The 19,579-nt window shown below is 42.9% G+C and overlaps 2 protein-coding genes across 2 annotated transcripts in view; both read left to right on the top strand.

Annotated features, from left to right (window-relative positions):
• Nucleotides 1-19,579, top strand: part of LOC144987419 (uncharacterized) — a 409,376-nt gene that overhangs the window by 284,263 nt on the left and 105,534 nt on the right. The window lies entirely within an intron of this gene.
• Nucleotides 9,283-19,579, top strand: part of LOC144987206 (Fc receptor-like B) — a 33,148-nt gene continuing 22,851 nt past the window's right edge. The window contains exon 1 of the mRNA XM_078936311.1: nt 9,283-9,361. Within this exon, the coding sequence (XP_078792437.1) occupies nt 9,340-9,361 (22 nt within the window). The 5' untranslated portion in view covers nt 9,283-9,339. The remainder of the gene's footprint in view (nt 9,362-19,579) is intronic.

Genomic DNA, 19,579 nt, shown 5'->3' with positions numbered 1-19,579 from the left:
TCATTCATGGTCACGTTCTTCAGAACCACAGACAGATCTCCATCCTTTATCCTTTCCCTGTCCTTCAGAAACACTCGGTTCCTGAAAGACTCATGCTGGTTGTCTGGATCAACATCATCACTCCTGTAAAAAAACACATATTCCTCCTGCAGGTCAGTTCTGATCCACTCAAACACCAAATTATCTGTGGTGTTCATGTCTCTACATGTCAGAGTGACGTCATCTCCAGGTCTAGCGTTGATGTTCCTCAGACCTGCATCAGAAGAACCAGAGATCAGAGAATTAGGCCGGCTTTCCACTGCAGGTCTTGATACTCATATCCGATTTTCTGACTATATCCGAGTTTTTGACGACCCGCTTACATCATCTTTTAAAAGTGACCCGTATCTGATTTTTGCATTTACACTATACAATGCTGAAACTATCAAACGTAGACGTTCTGAGGACTACGTAGCAGCATTTCCGCGGACCTTTTTCAGACTTTTGTGACTGCGGTTGTCATGGAGATAAGGCGGCGACGGAAGGAGGCGTTGCCTTGGGCGCTCCTGAGGGGATGCACGGGGGAGGAAAAAGGAGGGCTGCTCGGCTTTCTCTGAGTTTTGAATGAGGAAGTGTTTGCAGACGTGCTGTACTAACAGTTTGATCCAAGTGTTGAACCTTTCCTGCGCGATGATTTCTCTTTTCCGACCGTAGTCAGAAACACACGGAGATTTCCTCGGGGTTCTCTTTTCCGTTCTGAACCCTCAGCCCCCAGAGTGGGTTAAGAAAGACTCCAAAACTTTTGGGGGAGACACCTTATTTTTAATTTACGGTTCTCCGACAGTCCCCCGCTCCGCGCTCACACCCCCGCGCTCACAGGAGAGAGGAGGGGCTCTCTCCTTACACACACACACACACGCAAGCACGCGCGCGCGCTCACACACACACGCGGTCCCCATCATACACGCCCCCCAAAGAAATAAACAGCTTCTAGCCTGTTCCATAGCAACGGTGTCCCGCTTCATTAGTTACCGTTTGCGTCCGGACCGGGACCGGACCGGACATAACAGCGGTTTCCGACTACGGTCTGAAGCCTGAGGCTGAAAGGTAACACACTGACAGCAAAATCAGCACAAAAGCACCTTAATAAGTCATGTGATCTCAGTTGGTGGTGTCCTGAGTTGATGTCACTGAGGTACGACTCGCATTTACTGGAGAATATCCGATTTGTCTGCTTACATGGCACACGCAAATGCACGTATCCGATTTATTTCCACATATGAGAGAGGCCTGTATCAGATCTGAGAAAAACGGAATCCATGCGCTTTTGTCCTGCTTACACGTTCACTGATCATATCTGATCTGTGCCACAAGAGAGGAAAAAATCAGAATTGGGTCACTTGAACCATGCAGTGGAAAGGCGGCCTTACAGGGGACAGGAATCAGTATTTGGGACCATTAACCGGATGGGTGGAGGGGGAGGGGGGGGCCCAGGTGAGGGAGGGGTCCCATCTTTGTGTGATCGTCCTGTGTGTTTTCTGTTTTTAATCATTTTCATTACTATTTCATCTGTTTTTATGTTAAGTGCTTTGTGTTTTTAACTGAAATAAAAAGGCGCTATAGAAATAAAGAAAGTGTGAGTTTGAGTACAGTAACGTTCTCGGTTCTCCTCCATCTTTCTTTAATGAACAGGTCAGCGCGAGTCTTCACTTCCGCATTCCTCAAACGTCTTTGCTGCTGTTTAACGGCTACTTTCTAACTATTTTTCAGACATTTCCGTTTTATTCTGATCTCACCTGATGTTCCGGAACCAAACGAAGCCACCAGAACCACGAACAGAACAGAACCGAGGAGCCACATGGTTGGAGATTCAGCTGCGTATTTTACAGGAGAAGCACCGCCACCATGTTTGTGTTGAAGGCGTGGTCTTTGATTGACAGCTGAGCGTCATTGAGTCCCTTTCAATTTCTTCTTTTTCTTCTTCTTTCAAATTCAAATTTTATTTGTCACACACACAATCATACAGCGTACAATGTGCAGTGAAATGCTTAGGCGATTGCCCGCGACCTCAAACAAGAAAGAATATCAATAGGAAAATAGATATACAATATAGGAATAAAGAAATATAAAAACATAAAAACAGAATGTCCGAATGAGTGCAAATATGCTCTAAAGTGACATATGTGAAAGTGGCTTGTGTGTATAGAGTCCATGATTACTGATTAAGAGACCGTATCGCCTGCAGGAAGAAGCTCCTCCTCCTCCTTCTTCTTCTTCTTCTTCCTGGTTTTATTGGCGGGAGGCACCATCGTGAAGGTGCATTACAGCCACCTACTGTGTTGGAGTGTGGGTCAGAGTGGGGACTACCTAATCAACCATAACGAGGAAAAAAAAATACATAAAACCCACCCCTAAATACTCCTCAATAACTTGGCTCTTTTCAAAAAACCTATAATTGCACCATTTAAATTCTCCTCCCCTCCCAAAAGCTTCTTTAAAGTCATTTGCTCGCCCTCTATCATCCGTACCCTACTTTCCAGTTGTCGTCTTTCCTCCCTATACAGTTCACACTGACATAGAACATGCTCCACAGACTCTTCCCCTTTCCCGCACTCACACAAACCAGTTGGATGTTTCCCTATCAAATGCAATGTATTATTTAATCCAGTGTGTCCCATCCTCAACCGTGATATTATGCAGCTATCTCTGGTGTTTACTCTGACATTCATACCTCTCCCTACTCTGTCCTGAATACTAAATAGATGTCTTCCTTTCCTCTCCCTTTCCCATTGTGTCTGCCATTCTTCCATAATACGCTTCCTAACAATTGCCCTAAATTCTGTCCTACCTAATGGAATTTCCATCTCTATTCCCCGTTTCAATGCCCTCTTTGCCAGGAAGTCAGCCATTTCATTTCCCTCCACCCCCCTATGTGCTGGTACCCACATAAATCTAATGTTTATTTTCAAGTTTTCCAACCTGATCAAACTCTCATAAATTTCATATAATATATCTGATCTGCTCTCAGAATAGTATGACTTCAGAGACATCAAAGCTGACAATGAATCTGAACAAATTATACCATCTCCAATTCTGTTCTGTTCTAACCAGCTTAAACGATATGATATTGCCAACATTTCAACTGTAAAAACTGAAAGATCCTTTGACGTCTTAACTCCAACAGATTTGTCCAATGTAGGGATACAGAAAGAAGAACCAGTTCTCATTGTTTCTGGGTCTTTAGATCCATCTGTATATATGGGTATAAATGAAGCGTGGGCTGTGTCTAATCTGTCTGCCGTTATCTCATCCCAGTTTCCCTTCCCTTTTCTATCCTCCATTGTTCTATGGAGATACAAATCCACTTGTACGGTTGGAAAAACCCAGAAAGGAGTGGTCGGGTACAAAAACGTCTTAATTAGGGTTTTACCATGAATGTTTGCTTTTCTCGCTAACCTAGCTAATTTCCAAGCAACACTTTCGTTGTCCCATTATCACTTTCCCAAATAGGAGCAATAGCTCTCCTAACCATGTTCTCTACACCTACACAACCCTGTATTTTCACCCAATAATTAAGCATCAGTTGTTTAATTCTTAGTTTAAATGGTAGATCCTCCATTTCAACTTGTAATGACACAGCAGGAGTTGACTTCATAGCTCCAGTGCATATTCTCAAAGCCTGATATTGGATGACTTCTATTTTATGTAATAACGTTTTGCACGCTGTATTGTAAACAATAATTCCATAATCTGTGACTGACCTAATTATTGTAATATATATTTGTCTCAAAGCCTGGTCACTAGCTCCCCACCCAGTACCTTTCAAGCATCTCATTATATTTATTACTTTCTTACATCTCCCTACTATACTATCAATGTTCTCTCTCATTTCAACTTAGTATCCAATATAATTCGCAGATATCTAAAACTATGTACTTGCTCAATTGCTTCTCCATATAATTTTAAGTTCAAAACAGTTCCACGTTTCTTTGTAAAAACCATGCATTTTGTTTTAGTTACTGAAAGTTTAAATCCCCAATCGTATGACCAGTTTTCCACCTCTGTAATGGCGTCTTGTATCTTTCTCTCCACATAATGAATATTTCTTCCCCTCTTCCACAAGGCTCCATCATCTGCAAATAATGCTTTCCCAAATTCATATCCAATTGAATTAAATATATCATTAATCATAATTAAAAACAGCACAGGGCTAATCACACTACCTTGTGGGGTTCCATTATACACTATGTATCTACTAGAAAAAGACTTTCCTATCCTAACTTGAACATATCTAATCAAATCTATCCATCAAATAAAATCCCTTAATCCAATATAAATTCTTCCATGAAGTCCTAACCTAACCTTTTATCAATAAACCCTCTTTCCAGACCATCCCTTTGAATTTCTGCATCATTGACTGTATATAGACAGCATTTACAGTCAATTTTCTGTCTATTGTTATATTAAGGTTAGCGGTGTAACAGGCTCCGCCCACTTTGTTTTCGCAGTTTTGACAGAAAAGAATCTTTTCTCACAGATGATCGTCCATAGCACTGTTTTGAGCTTGACAAACATTTCAGTACCTGATCAGGCCGACAGGTGGCAGCAGAGAATAATCTGTACTGAAGTTTAAAAGGCTAAGGAAGGACTTTCTTTTCTATCTCTCTCTCTCTCCTCTGACAGAATCTCATTTATTGAGGATCTTTTTGTCTGTTTTGAGAAAAAGAGAGTTCAATCAGCAAATTTGGTAAAAACCAGTCAAAAAAATTGACACAAAAATCAGAAGATTCTGATTTGATTTGAAATTATTTATTTCAAGCAATCAAATAATACACAAAAACAATACAATCATCAGTTATACATTCATACAATGACGAATCAAACTTAAGATAATTAAACATTCATTCATTTTCTATTCCGTTTGTCCCTTTCTGGGTCACAGGGCTGCTGGAGCCTATCCTGGCCACTTGTGGGTGAAGGCAGAGGATGCCCTGGACAGGTCGCCAGTCTGTGGCAGGGTAGAACATCCTCAATCACACACCCGTCACTCTCACACTCACGGACAATTTAGAGTTACCAATTAACCTGTGAAGCATGTTTTTGGACAGTGGGAGGAAGCCGGAGACCCTGGAGAGAACCCACGCATGCACGGGGAGAACATGCTAACTCCACTCCGAGAGACCCCCCCCCCCATTGATGCTGTATTATTCATGTCATGTTCAGTAGAAAAATCTATATTCTAAATCTAAAGAGCAGGAAAGATGTCAGATGTCATCTGCCCCCAGCTGCTCAGGAACTTTGCAGAGCATCTCTGTGATGTACTCACATATACACTATACTGTAGTACCAAAAGTATACGCTCACCTGCCTTGACTCACATGACCTGAGGTGTTGTCCCACCACTAACCCATAGAGTTCAGTACGGTGTGGATCCACCTCCTGCAGCGATTACAGCTTCAACTCTTCTGGGAATGATGTCCACAAGGTTGAGGAGTGTTTGGAGGAGTCCCTGACCTTTCTTCCAAAAGGTCATTGAGGTCACACACTGATGTTGGTGGAGAAGACCTGGTGTTATAATTAAACATAATTAAACATCAAATCAAATATTGCTTGAAAGGGAGTGGAAGGAAGTGATCTTATTTGATCCCACCCCTGTTCTACCCTAACCATTTTATTACATGATTTATCAATATCCAGTTCCAAACTTTTATCAGACAGAATTAAGAATCTTGAAATATTAATAAAGCACATGACAAAGATGAATTACTTAATTATTATGTAATAAAATAACTTTTAGAAATCAACATAGCAAATGCAGATCAGTCATCTAAAATATATGCAGATTATGTTACTTATAAAAGTCATTGATAAGATAAAAAAATAATACTATATCAGTGAAATAGACACAACACTGTTTCAGAAATCTTCATAGCAAAAAGCCGTGCATGTTTGGAGATTTCAGCATTCCTTCTGGTCAGATGGTCATTCAGATAAGCAGCCGATCCTTTCAGGTGTTTCCTTTGGTTCATCAGAGCTAGTTTGTGTTTGTGATTCACAAACCTGATGAGGATCGCTGGTTTATCCGTCTCCTTTCTCCTGGGTGGCAGGTCTCCTTGGTGTTGAGATCATTATTCATCCTTACTTGTTGTTCCACATCGTCCAGTCTTTTCTCCAGAATGTCGACCCGGTTTTCTCGTCGCTCGTTTAGAGCTCGGAATCTTTGGAACTCTTCCATTAGATTCAAGATCGGAGTTAGCATAGCATTCACTTGTTCCATGAAGGGATACAATGCAGCTTGGAGATCATCAAGAGATTTTGAAGGTCTTCGTAGTCAGGGTTTTTCTTGGTGGGCATGGTCAGCTCTCTTTTTTGGACATGTATAGCCGCCGTGAGCCAGACGTCTGTGCCATAACCGGGAACCGGAAGGATGGATAGATGGATAGATGGATAGATGGATAGATAGATAGATAGATAGATAGATAGATAGATAGATAGATAGATAGATAGATAGATAGATAGATAGATAGATAGATAGATAGATAGATAGATAGATAGATAACTTTATTTATCCCTTTGAGAAGTTCCAGCATGGGAATTGACATCTCCATCGCATACAGCACTGGTTGACATACATATAGGAAAAAGCAGTACAGTAATCAAAAAGAGTAAAAACAGTAAAAACAGAACTGGTCTGGGGTTGGGTCTGTCCCTCCCAAAGTCAACGACCAGTTCCTTAGTCTTGGAGGTGTTGAGCTGTAAGTTGTTTTTGTGGCTCCAGACAACAAAATCCTTCACCAGGCTCCTGTACTCCTCCTCCTCGTCGCCACTGATACACCCCACGATGGCTGTGTCATCTGCGAACTTCTGGATGTGACACGTGTCCAAGTTGTAGCAGAAGTGTACAGGGTGAAGAGTAAAGGGGAAAGTACAGTCCCCTGTGGAGCTCCCACGTTGCTGACCACAGTGTCAGACGTGATGTCCTTCAGTCTGACGTACTGTGGTCTGTCAGTGAGATAGCTGGAAATCCAAGCAACCAGGCACGGGTCCACTCGCATACTGCAGAGTTTTTCCTGGAGTACAAGGGGCTGGATGGTGTTGAAGGCACTGGAAAAGTCCAGGAAAGTAATCCTTACAGTGCCTTTTCCCTTGTCCAGATGTGAGTGTGCTCTGTATAGAAGGAAGAGGATGGCATCCTCTACTCCAACCTCTGCCCGGTAGGCGAACTGTAGAGGGTCCTCAGCGTGCAGCACCTGGGGTCTGAGGAGCTTGAGGAAGAGCCGCTCCAACGTCTTCATCAGATGTGATGTGAGAGCCACCAGTCGGAAGTCATTCAGCTCGCTGGGCCGGTTCCTCTTGGGGACCGGAACGATGCATGAAGTCTTCCAGAGAGTGGAAGACTTGTTTCTGTCAGAACAAATTCCATCAGAACATGGTCATGGTACCGTCACTCTACGCAGCATCACTCAGATCTTTTGTGCTTCACTCGTTCCTCTGGAGCAGGGGTGTCAAACTCAAATGCACAGGGGGCCAAAAACTCAAAACACACATATGTTGTGGGCCGAACAGGATAAACATTTATTGAACCAACTAAAACAAAACCTTTTTGGAACGTGAACATGAATCCAAACAGACAGTATACAATAGAGGCCTATCATTCCAAAAATAATGAAACTTAAAATATCTTGCAGCTGCAAAGAGCCTGCTGTCTCTCTATTATTTGCGCTACATATCGCCGGGCCATTAAAAGAAAAGACATATAAAATGATCTCGCAGGTCGGATATAATTGTTGGCTGGGCCGGATGTTGACCGCGGGCCGCCAGTCTGACACATGTGCTCTGGAGGGTCAGAAACATCACAAACAGTAATCTGTAGAAGAACAGGCCTCTATAGAGGGTAGGGGTGTAGTGATTCATCAAATTTAATAAATGAATCCATTTCTATTCCTACCATCCAATCAGATCCATTTGTCTGAAGCAGAATTAAATAGAATCAAATCAACCTGAACCATTAAAATTGATTCAAAATGACATAAATCAATAATTTATATTAGAAAATAACCTTTGGATTGAGGTACAGTAGATTTGTGTTCCTATAAGGTAAACCGACCAATCACAGTAGACAACACACATGTGATGTCACTTCATCATTCCAGTCCAATGTGTGGACAGACTTTGAACAAAGTCATGTGACCATCCAGTGTCCAGAATGTTCTAGAATGTTCCCTTTGGATTCTTTGGATGTGGAAAAACAACTTTAGGAAACTAACATGTGAATGGATTTGACATTCATTCTTGGGGGGGCTGCATAACAGCTGATAGGTATCCCCCAGATAAACTCTTGTGGTGTTAAAGTAACATCTCCACCTGTTGGGTGGAGGATCCAGGTGCAAATCCTGGCAAGAGAATTCTGGTGTTTAGAGAGTGAAGGTGTTTTATGAAAGATTGTTCTTTAACTGTTTCATCTTCTGTGTTCATGGGATTCATATTCATAGTCAGACGTTTCTGTTGAAACAGCGGCTGGGTAGCTCGGTTGCGGCTGGGTAGCTCGGTTGCGGCTGGGTAGCTCGGTTGCGGCTGGGTAGCTCGGTTGCGGCTGGGTAGCTCGGTTGCGGCTGGGTAGCTCGGTTGCGGCTGGGTAGCTCGGTTGGTAAGGTGGGAAGCTACCATGCAGGAATCCAGGGTTCGATTCCCGGAGGGGAATGAGCAATGGTACTGGGGGCAATTACCATATCAATGGCGAGCAGTTAACATCACCCAGTGAGGTTCCTTAGGCAAGACCCTTAACGCTACTGCCTCCCGAGCGCGGTTTCGGCTGCAGCTCACCGCTCCCCCAGGGGATGGGTCAAATGCGGAGAAAGAATTTCCCCTTCGTGGGATAAAATACAGTGTATAAAAAAAAAAAAAAAAAGAGCTCTAACAACAGGATTACAAATGGAGGAAATCCAGTTACTTTCCACAGAGAAGTAACTTTCTGTGTGATAGTAATAGTTACAGATTCCTCAGTCCTCCTATCAGTCTCCTCTGTCTGGGTTTAGCTGAAATCATGGTTCATATCATTGACTGGACTGAATGTAAACTCTGAACCTAAATAATCGGATCAGATTGATATAAAAGTGTTCATTCATGTTGGAGGCTGCTCAGCAAACAGGTTCTGGTTTGATTCTTTAATTTTTTGGGTTCAAGTTGATCATTTTGTGATGATGTGGTCACTTTGGTCTTCCTATAATACATTTTTGGATTATTTAAACTCAAAGTTTCTTGAATCAGTGATTTTTCATGGCCGTAACATGACAAAGGGGGCGGGGCTTGTGTGTGGTGTGAGTGAGGAAGCAGAAAGCAGAGATCAGACCAGAGAGGAAGATGAAGGAAACATGTCTGCTCTGTAAGTACAGAAGCTGTTTGTCCGCTTTGACTGTCTGCTCTGTTGGTGTTGATGATGAGGAGGAGGTGACATGAAAAGGAGGTCAGGCTGAGGAGAGGAGCAGCTGGAGGAGGACAGAAGGAGTTCAGCTGTTCTGATTCCAGGAGCTGAACTTTCTGCTGCTAGTTAGAAGCTGCTGCTTCCAGAACACAGCTGGACCTTCTAGACCAGTAGGTCCATGCGGGGTTCAAGACACTGAGCCCCGCCCTGTCTTTGGTGGTTATAGGTTGGCGCCAGTGTTCAGCAACAAAGCCGTCACCAGAGTGTGAATGTGTTTGTTACTGTAAAGCCCTTAGAGCCTTTGAGGAAGGTAGAAAAGAGATATACAAGTATCCTCCATTTACCATTTACACATGACTCTTTGTAGAAAAAAAACTCTTAAAGCACAGCAATAGTTTCTACAGGGTCTGAACATTTCAGTCTTGAGTGATACTTTACTTTTCTTGTGCTTCACCCTCCAGGTGATCATTTTATTAGAAAGTCTGGTCAGTTTAGGCTAGATTATGGGCTTGCATGGATGCTTGAATTTCCTCTAGCCACTCCTGTAGAACCATTGCAGAAACCAGCTGAGCCACCACCATCACTTTATCCTTCATGACTACAAAGAAATTACAATGGTGTTGCTGTTTAAAAAGAAAAACACAGTTTTCCTGAACACAAAGGGTGTGGACTGGCAGACCCATTTCTGCTTTTTTTTTGCAACATGGGTTGCTGTGGATTGCATGTTCTCTAATTGTCTGGACACACCTGATCCAAGGAAAACAGAGTCTGGACATGTGGACAGAGCAGGGGTGGACTGACCGCCATCTACAGGATATTCTCCACTGCTCAAAGCTGAGCTCTGACCCTTTCAGATCAATGAACTTAATATTCACATTGATGACTTTTCACTTGAGAAGCATTATTTTTAACTGAATTGTTTAATTTTGATTAACATGTTTCTGACCCCACCCATGACAAAAGTTACACTCTGGACCTAGTCTATTCCCTAAGTCTAGATATGAAGCACTTTGGTGTAAAAGACAGTCACATCAGTAGCTGTGGTTCCATGTGTTGATCAAAGATCAGATTAGAATTCAACCATGTTCATGGGCCCAGAAAAACTTTTTCAGATTACAACAAACATTTTTATGCGCCACACTTTCGGTCAGAATAAATCATTTGGACACGCGCAGCACTCTCTAAAATACGGGAATAAGAAATCCTTTATTTATATAGCACATTTCTCAAACAGGCAGTTTCCAAAGTGCTGTACAGTGACCAAAAACCAGACAAAAGAGTTTTTGCCAAACAAAATAAAAACAAAGTACACCAGTAAAATAAAAAAATAAATAAAAAAAAGATAAAAACACAAATAACCACACAACTCACACAGTGTTAAAAGCTAGAGAATAAAAATGTGTTTTAAGACGGGATTTAAATCACTTCACAGAGGGCGCTGTTCTGACATGCAATGGCAGAGCGTTCCACAGCTTAGGGCCGACAACAGAGAACGCTCTGTCTCCCCTAGTTTTGGGCTCCACAAGCTGGAGCTGGCCCTCTGACCTCAGAGCAGGAGCTGGTTTATAAATCTGAATGAATCTAAAATGAATCCTAAAATCATCAGGAAGCCAGTGCAAAGACGCAAGAATAAGTGGGATGTGTTCATATTTTTTGGTTCCTGTTAAAAGTCGTGCATTGGAGTTCTGGACTAACTGCAACCGGAAGTGCATTGTGGGAAACCCAGTGTAAAGAGCATTGCAGTAGTCCAGTCGTGAAGAGATAAAAGCGTGCACGACCTGCTCAAAAATATTAAAAGATAAAAAGGGTTTAACTTTAGATAAGAGCCGCAAATGATAAAAACTTGATTTTAAAACGCCATTTATCTGTTTATCAAATTTAAAATCACTGTCCACAATGACGCCAAGGTTGGTGACAGTGGGCCTCACGTGATGCTGAACGGGCTCCAAGTCGAGATTGGCTTTGGGTTCAAACATCATGACCTCTGTTTTCTCCTCATTAAGTTTTAAAAAGTTCTGGGACGACCAATCTCTGACGTCCCCCAGACAGTTAAGTAAGGGCGTCAGGGGGCTGCTTCCATTATTTTTAACAATGGGCAAGTACAATTGGCAGTCATCTGCATAAAAATGATATGACAAGCCATGTTTCATAAAACTTTCATCTAAAGGAAGAATGTATAAAGAAAAGAGCACAGGTCCTAAAATTGAACCCTGGGGAACTCCAGAAAGTAATGGAGTAGAGGACGAGGTGGAGTCCCCCATCCTAACCGTAAGGGACCGCCCTGACAGGTCAGATTTAAACCAGTTTAGGGAGCCCCCCCTAACACCCACACAATGTTCAAGGCGGTTTAAAAGAGCTGTGTGATCCACTGTGTCCAAAGCAGTCAGGTCTAAAAGCACTAAAATAGCAGAATGACCAGAGTCTGTGGTTAAATAAAGATCATTAAAACTTTCTAAAGAGCAGACTCTGTGCTATGAAATGTCCTGTAGCCTGACTGGAAAGTGTCTAAAATCCCACTATCATCCAAAAAGCTTGCATCTGTGCCATTACACACTTTTCCAGAATGTTAGACACTAACGGCAGCTTTGAAATTGGTTGATAGTTGGCCAAGCCTGTTGGATCCAGACCTGGTTTCTAAGTAGAGGTTCAACAACAGCTTTTTGGTAGAAGGTCAGGACAAAACCTGATGACAGGCTGCTATTGACGATCTCCATGACTGAAGAGCCAAGAGTTCCCCAAACCTGTTTAAAAGAGCGAGGTGGGACTGGATCCAAGGGAGAAGATGGTGCTTTTAATGTATTAACCATCCCAGTCAGTTCAGACCCTGACACGACTTAAACTGGATAAACCACCAGAGTCCTGCACCACAGCAGATTATAAGGAGGAAGAGGATGAGGACATGTTTGCCCTAATAGCAGCTACCCTGCTGATAAAAAGAATAACAACGTTCACACATTTCATTTGTCATCCGTAGTGTGAAAGATGGATTGGGGTTACAAACAGAACCAACAGTTTTATAAAGAATGTGGGGCTTGTTTACATTTTCTAAACCCAGCTGGATAAATACTTTGTTCTTTCTGCCTTGACACTATCTTGGTATTTCATCCAACTGTCTTTTCCTGTTGTCAGGGTTCTGACTTTTTCCTTAACAAAGAGAAGAACCACGCAGGAGATGAGAACTTTTGCTAGACTTTTGCAGAAGGAGAATCGGTCACAGAGGAGTTCTGCCTTCTCAGTGTATCCAGTCTGGTGTTATTGGTGGCAGGGGTTGATAGCATAAAAGTAGGTCATTCAATCAAGCAGAACAGGAACATCATATTCATGTGTAATCAGAACTTTTCAGGTCATTGTTTTCTTACTGAAAGATAGAAATGAGACAATCATAACATGGTGATAATAGTATATAATATTATCACCATATATATATATGCACAGAGCGTTCCGTGTAATTTAATTTAGCCAAGGCCCCTGCCTGCGTTTCTGGCGAGTGGCTTTTAATGGAGCAATGGAGTCTAAAACTTTACTGCATGTTGAAATAAAAGAATTCATCAACTCTTCTGTGGCTCTGACTGCATGGATGCACTAAGAGAGGAGGGAAAATAGCAGCGGTCTCAGTCCTAATGGAGCGACTCAGAAGAACAGGACCCGAGTGTGAGGGGTCGAGCGGCCAAAGAGCACAACAGAAGTTTATCAAAAATGGAAATTTTAATTTTCTCAAAAAATGTAAAAAGGTGAACAAACTGGGCCCATAAAAGAGGTCAACAGAAAGATAATTAACTCAGGCAATAACTTTAACTTAACCAACTGAACATACCAAGTAACAGAAAAAAACTGACCTAACCAAAGACACAACAGGGGAACATATATAGTGGCTGATCAGACCACCTGAGAAACATGGGGGGAAAGTAACATGACTACAAAAGACATTTAACAAAGACTATAAAGACAAGACTGTGAGTGGGAGCAGAGACATGCTGTGTTAAAATAAAAGCCTCGACTAAGTTTTGAAAGTCTTTAACCATCGGCTTTAAAGGGTAAATGGTGTAAATGGTAAATGGCGTATACTTATATAGCGCTTTCTACCCTCTTTGAAAGGCCCAAAGCGCTTTACAGTCACAGTCCCATGCACCCATGCACACACACATTCACACACTGATATATAGAAAACCGAATGAACAAAGCACAATGCCGGAAATAAGAACATGGTGAGAAGGCTGGAAAAATCTTAGCCCACCAGCTTCATCAAAAAGCTGCCAGCAGAGCTATAATTGAAATAAATGATCAGTCAGGTAATAAACACAGAGACCACTTAGAAATAAACTCCTGTTTTTATAAATACTACTCGACCTTGAATGATACAGAATCATGTGGTGATCCAACTTTATTTGATTCATTTTTTAAGAAAATAAATGTCCCCTTAATTGAAAATAACTTGTCTCGGGAACTGGACAAACCCTTTTCTGTCCAAGAAGTTATGAACACAATTAAATCCATGGAAAATGCCCAGGACCTGACGGGTTTTCTGTTGAATTTTTTAAGAAATTTTCTAACCAACTCTCTCCATTTCTGCTCTCAGTCTTTGAAGAGTCTCTTGCCACAGGCACTCTTCCTCCAACAATGCGTCAGGCGGTCATCTCCCTTATCCCAAAACCAGATAAACACCCTCATGGATGTGGATCATATCGTCCTATCTCCCTTTTAAATGTAGATAACAAGATTCTTTCAAAGATGCTAGCCTGGCATTTGGAGACTGTTTTGCCCTCAATTATTGCAGATGATCAGACTGGCTTCATCAAAGGTCGCCAATCATTTTATAACGTTAGACGCTAATTCAATATTCTTTATGGTCCCGCTTCACCTGATGTCCCAGAGGTCCTTCTGTCTCTGGATGCAGAGAAGGCTTTTGACCGGGTGGAGTGGGATTACATGCTCTACACTTTAAAACAATTCGGCTTTAGTGAACATTTCATTTCTTGGATAAAGATTCTGTATTCTTCCCCATTAGGAGCTGTTTGTACGAATAATAATCGCTCCCCCTATTTTTCCCTTAAGCGCGGGACCCGCCAGGGCTGCCCCCTATCCCCTCTGCTATTCGCCATTGTGATTGAACCATTGGCCATAGAAATACGCCAGGAAATTAACATTATTGGAATAAATAGATATAATTTTTCGTATAAGGTATCCCTTTACGCTGACGACATGCTTCTGTTCTTGTCCAACCCCCTACGAAGCTTACCAGTAACTTTGAATCTACTAGAGGAATTTGGTAGAGTATCAGGATACAAGGTTAACCTTCAGAAAAGCAAGATCATGCCAGTGAATGCAGAAGCTAGAAAAATGAATTTTGCCCCGTTCCCTTTTAAGGCCAGTGTACATAAAATAAAATATTTAGGAATTTCTGTGACACACTCCTTTAAAGATATCTTTAAAACCAACTTCTTGCCCCCTGCTAGCCCCTGTTGATTTATGTTGTTTCATGTTGCATGTTTTGTACTGTTTCCAAAAAACAAAATCAATAAAAAGACTTGGTGCAAAATAAAAAAGTAGACAGTGTTTGGCTGAGAGAAAGCTTTAGGCATGACTTTAGGCAAAACATGACTTTAGGAATAACCACTGCAGTTATTACACAGAAGAAGAATACAATCGAAACACAAATCCTAATCATGAACTCTCAATGATACATTTCAACAGCAGAAGTTTATATGCGAATCACCAAACCATTGAAGAATACTTACAGCAATTTAACAAAGCTTTCAAAATAATTACAATTTCAGAAACCTGGCTAAAGGCAGAAAAGGGCTTTCACTTCCAGCTTGAGAGCTATGATTTTCACTATGTAAACAGGAAAAATAAGCAAGGTGGGGGGGTGGCTCTTTATATACATAACAGTCTAAAACACAAAGTTGTGGAGACAATGTCGGGCTGTATTGATGATGTCATGTTCAAAGCCAGATACAACTTACTTCCAATAAACTTACAGCAACTGTTCAAAGACAGAGACGGGAGTTACAACCTAAGAAAAAAACTGAATTTAAAAAAACAGTGCATTCGAACAACAAAAAGGATGTAGATCTATGGAATGGATTGGATAAAGGTTTGAAACAAAGCAAAAGTTTACAAATATTCAAAAAAATCCTACAAGAAGTCACTATTAGAACTGTATAGGCCAGAAACGATTAGTTAAACAAAAAATGTCACTTTAGCACAGTTGCAATTGTCGCCTGCACAACTTAGCAGTTACAGGGGCAACTGGTGTATATTTCCCTCAACGTGTCTGTGGTAAGAATAGAATAGACATACACGTTGAGCTACCGTTAGCTTCATTACAGGAATGTTTATTCTTCTTCCTGCATACTCAACTACTCTATACCAGCGTGATGATCGCCCTTTAGCGGCCGGCCGTGAAATAGCACAATTGTAACGGAAATGGTACTGAAATCAGTATTTAAACAAAATTTATCAGGGTTAAGAAAATATATACAACAACAACATAAAGACAATGACAAAATAAAATAGGAGGGTGTCTTTTTTTCTTTTTTTTCTCTGACCCACTACACAAAGCAGAATTGTACATTAAATGTTGTGTACCTGTTCTGTTCTGTATCTGTTACTTGCAATACGTGTATTGAATACGCACATCATAAGGTTTTGTAAAAAGGGGTCGGAGCAGGCACGATTTCTCTTCAACCCTCTCCTTTTCAAGCACACTGTATTATTTTATGTATTTTAAACCACGGTGTGTTGACTTTCTCATTTGTTTTGTGTTTGAAGTAAACTAAACTGAAACTGATGGTGATTAGATGGGGATTTTGTTTCTTTTTATGTTAAAAGTTTGGATAATTATTATTTTTGTGAGTGAATATTTAGTTTAAAGCCTTTTGCTTTTAGTATCACTTTGGCTGAACGACATTTTGTATTTTAGGTGAACATTTAGAAACGTTTAACAACAATAAAGAAATCTATTCTATTCTATTCTATTCTATTCTATTCTATTCTATTCTATTCTTGGGGTGGCCGTGGTGCAGCGGTAGGGCGGTCAACCCATGATCGTAATATTGCAGGTTCAATTCCTGCCTTGCACACCCATGAGTCAAAGTGTCCTTGGGCAAGACACTGAACCCCCACCTTTTCTCTGGTGGTTACAGGCTGGTGCCTGTGTTTGGCAGCAGAGCCGCCATCCGTGTGTGAGTGGGTGTGTGACTGTTAAGCGCTTTGGGCCTTGTAGGTAGATGAGCGCTATATATAAGTATACGCCATTTACCATTCTACTGTATTCTATCATATTACATCACAAACTGACATCTAACACAAATAATTTAAAATTTAAAATGTTTCTACTTTTACATATAGTTTAGTCTCTGTATTCTTTGAAAATCTTCCAAACACAATGTTTACATCATTGTGACGGAGCGCCCACACACACAAGTAGTTTTTCCTGACGGGTCGGGGTCTCCGCTGAGGCAATCGGTGGTTGCCCGGCCGGTTGGCTGCCTCGGTCCCGTCAAGGCCTGACCAGAGCTCTTCTAGGGCCGGCGTTTGGGGGTGGGGGCCTGGGCCTGGGCTTGCTCCGGGGGGTCGACGCTTTCTGGCTCCTCTCTCTCTCTCTGTGGGGTGGGTCCTTGCCCCTAAGCGCTGGGCCCCGCCAAACTTCCAACAGTGGCCGAGCCTGGTCAGGCCATATTTACAACACCCCTTGTGGGCCCCCTTTTTTTCCGTGGTTCCCCCCTCCTGGGCGGCGGGCCCCTGCCTTGCTCCTCCCTGGACCAACCGTGGGCTGGGTGGGTGGCTGCCTGGAGCGCGGAGCGGGTCTCCCTTGGGGGGTCCTGGCTCGTACCTGGGGTTGGGGCGGGGGATGCCCGGAACTCCTGGGTGGTGATGGGGTGCTCGTTTGGGGCTGTGGGCGTCCTTCTCCGGTGGGGGGGCTGCTCTCCTGGTTGGGCTGGGGGCGGCGCTCTCTTTCCCTCCGTGCCTCCCTGCTCTCTGGCTCTGGGGGCCTCGCGGCGGTCCTGCTGGCCCTGGCCTGGGTGGCGGTCTTGGCGGTTGTTCCCTGCCGTTCCCGTGTGGCTTTGGGGGGATTCCGGCTGCCGCTGCTGCTGCGGCGGGGGTCTGGGTGTGGGGGTGGCTGGGCGCTCCTCCTCCTTCTTTTCACATTCCACCATCCATTTTAGAAGAACATAAACACTCACCTGAGCACAGGTGTTAGCTCACCTTTGCACTAATAGTTTGCATGATTGAATGAATGAAAGATCTCACACTAGTTGGTTTTAAGGCATAGGTATGCGTGCGTGAACACTATCTGTTTGCAGCTAGCAGGTATGTTTACCTCGCCTTTGCTCCTGCTCCTACACCTGGCTGTGGATCCTGTCTCTGGCTCATCTCTGGCTCGTCTCTGCTCTGTACCTGACCGAGTACCTCGTCTCTGCTCCTGCTTCTTCACCTGGCTGTGGTTCCTGTCTCCGGCTCGACTGGCGCCTTTGACTGTCCCCACAGCCACGACTGGATGAAGCTCGTCTGCTGGACTTTATATATGTAGTTGTAGATTTAGATAAGGTAATTCTTCTCTAAGAGTTCTGGTAAATCGCCTGTCCGTCCTGGGGGAAGATCCCTCCTTCATGTGGGCACCCCTGAGGTTTCTTTGTTTTTTCCGGAATCCGTTTTTTTGGGAGTTTTTCCTTACCGCGAAGGGGGGTCTAAGGGCAGGGATGCCAGTATAGCTTAGTCAGTTTGTTAGTTCATTTTAGTATTTTCCTATTGAACTCTTTGTATTCATGATCCTTGAGTTCATGTTTTACTTAAGCCCATCGAGACGACTGTTGTTGTGATTTTGGGCTATACAAATAAAATTGAATTGAATTGTATTGAACAATGTACAAGGTTTGAATGCTGATAAAATGTGGGAAATACCTGAAAACTTAGCAGAGTTACAAAAACAGGATGACACATTGAAACAGTTGTTTAAAAAAGTGAAGAATATTCATGATGTAACCAGTATGGGGATGGATTGCTTTATTATTGAAAATGGGATGTTGTCTATTTTCAATGACAACCACAAACGTCTTGTAATCCCGGTAAACTGTAGACCTATCATCATGCATTTAGCACACACAGTTCCGTTGGCATGACATCTTGGGCGCCACAAAACATACATGCGCATTAGCTCCCGATTTTATTGGCCTGGTATCTACACAGACATTCAATCATACTGTATGACCTGTCCAATACGCCAGAAAACAGCAGCTCCTCGCCGATTGGATCGGGCCTGTCTTCAGCCGCTTCCCGTTATCTCCACACCCTTCCAGAGGATAGCGATGGACATTGTCGGGCCCCTGGAGAAAAGCAGCCAGGGACATCAGTACATTTTGGTCGTTTTGATTTTGCTACTCGATACCCAGAAGCATTTCCCCTACGTACAATCACTTCATCAGCAATCATTCATGCACTAACTGAACTGTTTTCTAGAGTCGGGATCCCTGATGAGATACTGACTGACCAGGGAACCAACTTCTGTTCACGCTTGATGCAACAGTTCCACAGACAGCTGGGAATGAAATCCCTCAGAACTACCCCATACCACCCAGAGACTGATGGACTGGTGGAAAGGTTTAACCAGACTTTAAAGCGGATGCTGCGAAAATTTGTGTCTGAGACTGGTAAGGACTGGCATCGCTGGCTACCTTTTCTACTCTTTGCTTACAGAGAGGTTCCTCGGGCATCTACTGGGTTCTCACCGTTTGAGCTGCTATACGGGAGGAATGTTCAAGGACCTCTGGATTTCCTCAGTAAAGCATGGGAAGGATCGACCAGCAACCAAAAAGAAACTGGTGTGGTGCAGTTCATCCTAGAGATGAGGGAGCGTCTAGCAAAATACCAAGCAGAGGCTGAAATGAACCTAAAGGAGGCTCAAAGAGCACAAAAGACTTGGTACGATCAACAGGCACGTCACCGGGCCTTTAGACCAGGTCAGAAGGTTCTGTTACTCCTCCCTTCTTCAGCCAGCAAGTTACTGTCCAAGTGGTAAGGGCCATACACCATCAGCAAGAAGATGGGGCCAGTCACTAATGAAATTCATCATCCAGACAAGAAGAAACAGTACCAGACGTACCATGTCAACCTACTGAAGGAGTGGAAAGAGCCACACCACAGCCCACCAGAACCAGTTGGTCTGGTAGTGAAAGAATG

Source organism: Oryzias latipes, chromosome 18 (genome assembly GCF_053564925.1).
Source record: "Oryzias latipes strain Hd-rR chromosome 18, Olatipes_Hd-rR_3.1".
Taxonomy (NCBI): domain Eukaryota; kingdom Metazoa; phylum Chordata; class Actinopteri; order Beloniformes; family Adrianichthyidae; genus Oryzias; species Oryzias latipes.
This window is presented reverse-complemented; position numbering and strand designations above follow the sequence as displayed.